At 41.8% G+C, this 8,924-nt stretch overlaps 1 protein-coding gene across 8 annotated transcripts in view; it reads right to left on the reverse strand.

Annotated features, from left to right (window-relative positions):
- LOC123962713 (inactive serine/threonine-protein kinase TEX14-like) overlaps positions 1-8,924 on the reverse strand; it is a 94,274-nt gene that overhangs the window by 69,193 nt on the left and 16,157 nt on the right. For 7 of the 8 annotated variants that reach the window (XR_006823040.1, XR_006823041.1, XM_046038962.1 and 4 more), the window contains 4 exons: positions 7,599-7,677; positions 5,364-5,497; positions 3,724-3,819; positions 987-1,110 (listed from right to left, as the gene is read on the reverse strand). Coding sequence is in view for 6 of the 8 variants with exons in the window: in XM_046038962.1 (XP_045894918.1) it covers positions 987-1,110; positions 3,724-3,819; positions 5,364-5,497; positions 7,599-7,677 (433 nt within the window). In the remaining 2 variants the exon portion in view is untranslated. The remainder of the gene's footprint in view (positions 1-986; positions 1,111-3,723; positions 3,820-5,363; positions 5,498-7,598; positions 7,678-8,924) is intronic. The other variant, XM_046038963.1, reaches the window with a different exon arrangement.

Raw genomic sequence — 8,924 nt, forward strand, 5'->3', positions numbered from 1 at the left:
GGTTTCTACCTCTTAAAAGGAAGTTTTTCCTTGCCTCTGTCGCCTAGTGCTTGCTCTTGGTGGGAACTGTTGGGCTTCTGTAAATAGCATCATAGAGTACGGTCTAGACCTGCTCTTTTATGAAAAGCGCTGTGAGATAACTGTTGTTGTGATTTGGCGCTATATAAATAAAATTGAATTGAATTGAATAGAAGTAAACAAGGAGCAACAGAGGTTACCTCCGGTTAGCTCACGGGGGACATGCGTTTTTTATTGTCCTCTCACGGATCACATTTCTCCAGAATTATGACAAGTGTTCACAACTTTCAACAGAAAGTTGTGAACACTTGTCATTCTGTACTTGCTCCTTGTTTACTTCTGTAGCCTGCAACAGCGTGCTGCGTGTGATGTCGTGTTATTCTTCTGCGCATGCGGTTTGTGCAGCGGTTTCTGGCGCTGGACAACGCAACTGCCCCCCCCCCGCTCTGTCCCCACTCTGTGTCCACTCAGAGAAGTAGCATGCACGTAACTCAGAAGAGAGCCCCGGTCCAGTGAATTTCAGGTATAAGAAAGGGAATTTGTGAACAGATGATAGCGAGGTAGAAGGAAGAGAGCCACATGTATAATAAAGGCTTTTTGTGGAGCTTGTTCGTTCAGCGCGGCTCCGTCTACAGCAGAACAGCTGCTTTACAGTGACGTCAAAGTCACATCAAATGCAAACAGAGTGTTCAGACTGAGGTTGCATTTAAAAAGATCCGATCTGTATTGGATTGGACCACATATGGAAGTGGTTGGAATCAGGTTCCATGTCACTTAGCCTGTTCACACTGTCATAGAAAGATCAGATCTGAGTCACACATGGGCAAAAAAATCGGATTTGGGTCACATTGGCCTGCAGTCTGAACGTAGCCTTAGAGTGGTATTATATCCCACCCAAGCAAAATTGACAGCATAAATCTTATGTACTCTGTGTGCCTTAATGGACTGTAAAATCCTCCAGGTGTTACCCTGTTGTGCAGTAGGGTGTGCAGAGTGCCGACGTTGACAGGCTCAAACACCAGACTGGTCCTCTGAAGGTCATCAGAAAGACTCACGGCCATCAGCTGCAGTAGTTGTGGGTGGAACAGCTGACTGTGTACAGTACACACATACACACCAAAATATTCATAAGCAAAATTTAGGAGCACACAATGAAATTTGGAAGCACAGTAAAAAATGTTCTAGTAACACAGAGTTGATTTAAGCAATAGCTCACTTCAGGCCGTGGTATATCACGGCCTGAAGTGAGCTATTGCTTTTATAAAATGGTTAAGTGTGGAAAAAACAAAGTAGGCTAACAGACGCACTAGAAATTTTGCGCTCTTTCAGAGAAGAGCTCTTAAACATCGGACTTTCAACTGCCCCTCACACTATTCCACCGCTCCTGATCGAACCTGGAACTTTCCCAGAGTTATTAGTTGGAGGAAAAGCAGCTCTGTACGGGATCCTCCGGAGACGCCGAAGGGGAAAACGTGCAGGCGCACTGGTTAAACTGAGGCAGCGGGGTTTCACACTGCGCTCCCTTCTATCCACCTGCCGAATGTCCGCTCTCTGGCCAACAAAATGGATGAACTGCTGCTCCTCAACAGAACTAACTTGGACTTCTGCTGATCTGCTGCCCTCTGTTTTACTGAGTCCTGGCTCACTGAACACATCCTGGACAGCGTACTTCACCTACCGGGATTTAATCGTTTCTGGGCGGATCGCGTAACGGAGCTCACAGGAAAAACAAGACAAAGAGCAAACCTCAGCCACGAACTCCCAAAGTACAGACATATTAAGTGTCCCACCAGGGACACTAACACACTGGACTACTGCTACACAACATTAAAGGACGCCTATCATTCTGTCCCCCGTGCAGCCATAGGGCTCTCTGATCACTGTCTGGTTCATCCTATCCCAACCGGCAGCGACTGAAACCTGCTAAACCTGTTGTAAAGACTGTGAAAAGATGGACCAACGAGTCAAAGCTGGAGTTCCAGGCCTGTTTTACTGGAGTGTTTTTGAGGCTGCAGCCACTGACCTTGACGAACTAACCGACACTGTGACATCAGTTTTTGTGAGGACATGTGTGTGCCGAGTAAAACCTTCCACACATACAACAACCAAAAACCCTGGTTCACAGCGAAACTCAGGCAGCTTCTTCAGACCAAAGAGGAGGCCTTCAGAAGTGGGAACAGAGTCCTGTACAACCAGCCCAGAGTCAGGAAACGGGGAGGAAACATCACTGAAGATTCATCTCATCCCGGACACAACCTGTTCCAGCTTTTTCCCTCTGGCAGGCGCTACAGAGCACTGTACGCCAAAACCAACAGACTCAGGAACAGTTTCTTCCCACAAGCCATCACTCTGACGAACAGCTGACTCTGACTCACAGTGTCAGGAAAAATTCCCGTTCAATAACCCAGTAACTCTGCCTCTAATCAGCCACCTGTTTACTGACTACAACTTATCATTTATTCATCATTCTCTATTTCAGAGCTGTTCATACTGTTCATATTATCATATTGTATACTGTATACCAAATCCACCTACCTCATGTACATAACACCTGCACATAATACTTTTTTATTCCAGCATTCTTTGCATTCATCACACTGTGTACATGTATTCATGCATGTGTGTGCACCTGTATATCACATCCACCTCTGACATGTACATAATAATAATAATGGTAATATCAATTTACTCCTGCATCCTTTGCATTCTGCTCATTGCACTATTGTCTCAATCTGTCTGTTTTGTTTATAGTGTGTTTGCTAACCTGTAGCCTGTGTTTGATTTTATTACTGTATTATTGTGTTATTGTATAAGTAAGCACATTGTGAGCATTGTACAATCCAGAGTCAAATTGCTGGTATGTGTACACATACTTGGCAACAAAGCTGATTCTGATTCTAAGACTGAACTCTTGGTCATTCCAGCCAAGCAATCTAGCCATCATAACATCAAACTACAAAGTGACTCCTCAACCATCACTCCAACCAGGGTGGTGAGAAACTTGGGTGTCACTTCAGACCTCTTAGCCCGCTGCATCAATACCCTTCACATAGGCTATCTGACTCCATACGCAGTCGTTCTTCCATGTTTCTTCTGGTATTCTTTGGCTTTGCTGGCATTGCTCAAAGTTTACTGCCTCTAACCTCAACGATCATCCAACTCAACATGGAAACATGTCTAATATTTCCATTCATTCCGCCAACACTCTCATTAATCACCTTAAATGCAGCAAGGCCACCAGTCTGGTCTACCGCAACCCGTCTACATCTTTCGACCTGAATACCTAAGTCCATTTGTAAATATACATGGACTCTAGACTAGCTAGGCAAGCTTCCTCCCAAGACCCTCTGTTTGTCAAAGAGATGGGGAAAGTGGCCATATGCTTCTAGTTTCACCACCACCTTCACCAAATCTTATTCAAATCCGAAATATCCTCAGAACTGTACCCTGGGCATTCGTTTCATTTTGGAGCAGCCTCCACCTCTTCCAGGCATAGAATTCCTGACCACATACTTCAAATTCTGGAGGCCTCTGGTCCTCTCCAGCACACCTTACTTACAAGATCTAATCAGAAATGCCTACGTGCACCTTTCTGTCTAAAGTTCTTTTCCCTCATCCCTCACTCACACACATTCTTCCCCTACCAGCCAAAAATCATTCTCTCTCAGTTTTTGTTCTTTCCCGACACACATCCTGTTCTCTTACCTGCAGTAGTCCTGTTCTATAAGCAGCAGGTCCAAATAGGCTGTCTGACTGTCCCTCTTTGTTTTTACTGTCACCCTGGAGCCCCTCCAGCTGTAACTGAAACACACAATGGCAATCAATTTGGTGATCAATGTAATAAAATATCTCTGGGTTAAAGAAAATGTCATTACTTTCAAATGGCCTACTCCAGGCCAGTGTGCTGCCTTCCTTAGCCTATACATTTTTACTAATAATAAAAATGTTGGCAGAAGGTTGAGCGACACGGGCCAGGTTTGTTGGTCTATTCCATTTGAACATCTCACTGCCCTTATCCCCGCCCTGTCCGTCTCACTCACACACCACAGTGACACTGACAGCTGACACACGAGCTACAACAGAAAATGGAAAAGCAGAGTTTGAAAACGTTAAGGGTCAGGCTGAAAAGTTCAGAGACAGAAAAAATCATAGGTCTTAGCTGAAATACAAGTAAATGTAAAAAGGTAACCGACTCATTCTGTAGTACTACTAGTTCCAGGGCCACAGACGCTAAGACTGGGAAGAGGAAGAGGCCACAGCCCTGTTCACGGCTTAAAGATTAGACAGAGTGGACAGTGAAGCCAGAGATAGTGCAGCTGAACGGTAGATATGTGTCTGAAATGTGTTAATACAGCATGTTATCAGAATTTATCAGTGAAATGCAAATGCTGTTGGTCAGCTACTGTTTTGTAAATGTACCATAAAAAAAGAACTGAGGTGAAGAGTACAAACCGGCTGGTGGAAAAACTCGAATCTGATGTTTAACATGAGTAAAGCTCTGAATGTTTACATTTCGCTGTCCTGTGGGGATTTTGTGTAAAATAAATCACTTCAGTATCAGTGATTCACCAGTGATTATGTAAACCCAGGTTGATGATCGGTACTGCTCTCTTAGATTATGTTCTGTGTTTGGTGAGGTGTTGGTTGCATCCCTGTTTTGTACCCAATCTCATTCGGGTCTCATTATAATGTTATTTTGGCATACGATAATGTAAATGTAAATCATTTATCCCAGTCATTGTTTTTGGTACGGTACTTTCTATGGAGTATAACAAATCAGTGAACAGGAAAAGGGTCTTAACATGACTGAACATATTTTTTCATTTATTTTCTTTTTATGAAAAAGAATTTGCTTTTCAACATTACACCAGAAGCAAACAAAACCAAAATTTTAAAAATTACACATGGCTAAAAACACTTCCTTATTATACTTCCTTACAATTTAAAACATAACATCCCTCAGCTCATCATAGACAATCTGTCTATGATGAGCTGAGCGATGTTATGTTTTAAATTGTCATCCTTTTCTGTCTTTCTTTTGTTATAGAAAATGGCTTTTGTTAAAGCTTTTGTTAAAAAACAAAAATCAAACACACTCATATTGTTTTGTATTTTATAGCAGAGAGGATTTAAGTAAAATGTTACTTTCACTGTGTTTCACTCTGGTCAGCAGGGCTGCTGCAGCCCCTCAGCCCCAACTTCCCATACTAATGCTTCTCAGCACTGTGTATGAAATATTGAGAGCTACCGACAACTAAATTCCTTGTATGTGCCAACATACTTGGAATTCTGTGTTTCTAGTGTGGTTCTAGACATGGTTCTGAGTGATTTAGTAATGGTCTTACTTGGTCATGGACATCATAGAGCCGCAGGTGAAGGATAGCAGAGGTTCATCATCAGCTATGGTTAGATCACTCTCTCTGATCAGTGGAATAGAGGCTGGCATTGCCAAGCCCTGGCATGGCTTGTTTACACAGACCTAGGCAAACAGGAAGAACACTCAGGCCTCTCATTTAACAGTTTTATACATCAATACTGCATTCAATCAAATTCTGGTTTTCAAGTCACTGATTTCTATTTGTTAATCATGATGTGTTTATTTGTGTATTTTGAATGTATCTGTAGATCCTGTTTGTGTTAACAAATATATGTAATATGTATTTGTGACTCATCATCATCAGCAGAGACTGGAGAGAGACCTCAACACCAACAACACCAAAGATATGTGGCAGGCCATAAAAAACATCACAGGCTACAAAAGCAGGAGCTCCCCCATCATGTGTGTGGCCACATTACCAGATGAACCTAACACCTTTTATGCACGCTTTGATCTTCTCCTCAACAAGGAGTCAGCTGTAAAGTCTACTCCACCTCCAGAGGACTGGCCACTGTCAGTATCCACAGCACTTTGTGTACGAAAATTGAGACACAAATACACAGAAGTGCTAATAAACAGTATAAGCTACCGCTATCACTAACTGTTGATACGTGTATCAACAGTTAGTGATAGCGGTAGAGAAGCCATCTCGGATCACACAGTCGGGGGTAAAGGGTTCTCCTAACTTTCCGAGTCGGAAATCCTACTCCAGCTGACATATACCATAAAAACCTGAGCCAATTAGCTAGTTGATGTTATTACTGAAATTTTCAACCTCTCACTGTCTCAATAGAGGGTTTCCACCTGCTTCAAGACAGCCACCATCGTTCCTGTACTAGTGTCTAGTCTAAACGACTACAGCTGCCCTCCACTCAGCCCTCACACACCTTGAGAAAAACTACACCTACGTCAGAATGCTGTTTGTGCTCAGCATTCAATACAATCTCCCCATGAAACTAATCAGCAAACTCAGCACTCATGGGCCCCCCAGGGCTGTGTGCTCAGCCCCCTCCTGTTCCTGATTTAAACCCATGACTGCATCCCCCGACATGGAGAGAACTCTGTTGTGAAGTTTGCGGACGACACCACCATCATCGGCCGGATTTCAAACAACCATGAGACTTAATATCGGGAGGAAATCAAAAATCTTGCAGAGTGGTGGACAGAGAACAACCTACTGCTCAATGCCAGCAAAACCAAGGAGATAAAGACCAGTGTTTCCCATACATTCATTTATTTGTGGTGGCCCACCACAATATCAATGCTGACTGCCACATATTGATTTTCGATTTTTTTTTCTAGGCCTATTTAAAATCATATTTGGTTGCAGAGCGCCATAGCGCATTTGCGCAGCACATCCTCTTGCTCATCCCTCTCTCTCTCTCACCCGTCCCTCTCTTTCTTGCTCTCTCTCCTTCTACCCCATGAACACAGCTGCACAAATCTGTTCAACACAACGCTGTCAATGTCGGAGACCCGGCTTAAAAAAGTTATTAGCAAGCATGTAAGGAGCCTAGCTAATAAGGAGTATTAAGTTAATGTTAGAATGCAGCGGGGTTTTCGAGGTTAACACGCTGTATATAGCTGGTAGTCAATATCAACTGCACGAGATAGGGGGCGAAATGCAGGGCCACAGGCTGAATTTGAACCTGGGTTGCTGCAGTAAGGACTCAGCCTTGTACCAAGTATGTTTACCACGCCCCACAACTGTATTTCTTAAGGATGTTTATTTTTTATTGTCTGAGAGAACGACACCTGCTGTGAAAACAGAATCAAGTTCAATTTGGTTGATTTAATATAAATCATAGCCAACTGCTGACGAAGAAAGAGCAGACACACATATGGACAGAGAGACAGAAAGGCAGGCAAGTCATTGTGTGTGCAGTAAGAGTAGGTGTGTCCTAAAAACAGAAGTGAAGGGAAAAGCAAGGTGAGTAAACACTACAATTAGCTGGAGAATTTAGTAGAATAAAAATGGTGAAATAAGAAATAAGCTACAATAAATAGGGTAATGTATTCTCAAATAAAATACATAAACCCCACCACAGTACACTGTCATTCTGTGGGAACACTGCAGTCTTTACAATATTATGTACTATGATAGGCTACACTATGTTTCATTTTGCAGCTTGGTAAGGTGATGTGGCATGAGGTTGTTTTAAAAAGGTGGAAAACTCCTGGTATACTGTATGATGTGATATACCTTCCCAAAACCTAAACAGTGGGCTGTTGGACAGGAAGACTTGCTGTTTGTCCACTTTTTGGACTGCATGTCAATTTCACTAAAAGGAGAGGAAACACACACAAACATGTCAGTTGTTTATACAGTACACAACCAACAACTGTGCACTGTTCATCAGAAAATGGTGTTTATTCAAATTACCCGATGTTATTATTTCATATATATTTGATTATGTAGTAATATTTTTGTATATTAATTATTTTTTAGTAGAACAACAACAAAGTACTCTATATTTGAAGTGGACAAAACACAATGCCACCCACGCTGAATCAGAAACCAGATGTGAGTGGGTATATGAGAGTGTATAGCTATCTCTATAGCTCTGACCTGTGGCTATTACTGCGGTGGCAGGGGAAGAGCATCTGTCGTGTTGTTCTGCACTACTGTACAACCTTGTGCCCTCGATACTCGATACCTGAGGTAGGTCTCACTGAAAGACGCCTGTTGAACTGCCTGCTTGGTTTTCATTTATACATTTTTCTCTGCACTACATTGATAATTCTAAAAAAAGTACTTCTGAAGACAGCTAAACCAAAAGCTTTTAGCACTTTTAGTAAAGCTCTGTTTCAGCCTTATTACCACAATAAAAGCATTTCAAGGTCAGATTGCTATTTAGCTTAGCTAATACTGTGTGCTGTGGTGCTAGCTTTAATGAGGTTTGGATAAAACGTCTTAGAACATATAATATTCTTCAGTAGGAGAACAAAACAGTACACACCCAAACACAAGGGAGAGAAGTATACATGACATTCCATCAAACTCATTTTTGACAGCTATTTCCGGTCCCACCCCCCCACCAGATGTCTGTATGTAACTGATAAGAGGGTTGCGTACATCCTTCCATTGTGTGTTTTTCATTGATTTAAAGACTTTATTAAGTAATACAACTTGAATGAATTAACTAGGAGGTGTTTGTGACAATAAATTTATCATTAAAAAAGTATAGCAGTGAGTTATAAGTAAAAGGAGGAATCTCCGGGGCCAGCAAAGGATCAGTAGGAGGTTTCTTTGGAATCAAGTCAGTCTTTATTATTAAACAAGTGAAGAATAAATTGAAATAATGACAGTAAAGCAGTAAAATGGTATAACGGTGAGTAAAAATTAAACAGCATTATAAATTACCTTCAACAGCATGCAGCAAAATAAGAGTGAGTTCCAAAATTAAACTTTGTAAAATCTTTGCTAAAGCTTTGTGTGACAAACTTACCATCATTAAAGAACTAAAGAATAAAATGAAATAATTACAGTAAAATAGTATAACAGTGAGTTAAAATTAAACAGATTTTT

The sequence above is a fragment of the Micropterus dolomieu genome, linkage group LG23, assembly GCF_021292245.1.
Source record: "Micropterus dolomieu isolate WLL.071019.BEF.003 ecotype Adirondacks linkage group LG23, ASM2129224v1, whole genome shotgun sequence".
Classification (NCBI taxonomy): domain Eukaryota; kingdom Metazoa; phylum Chordata; class Actinopteri; order Centrarchiformes; family Centrarchidae; genus Micropterus; species Micropterus dolomieu.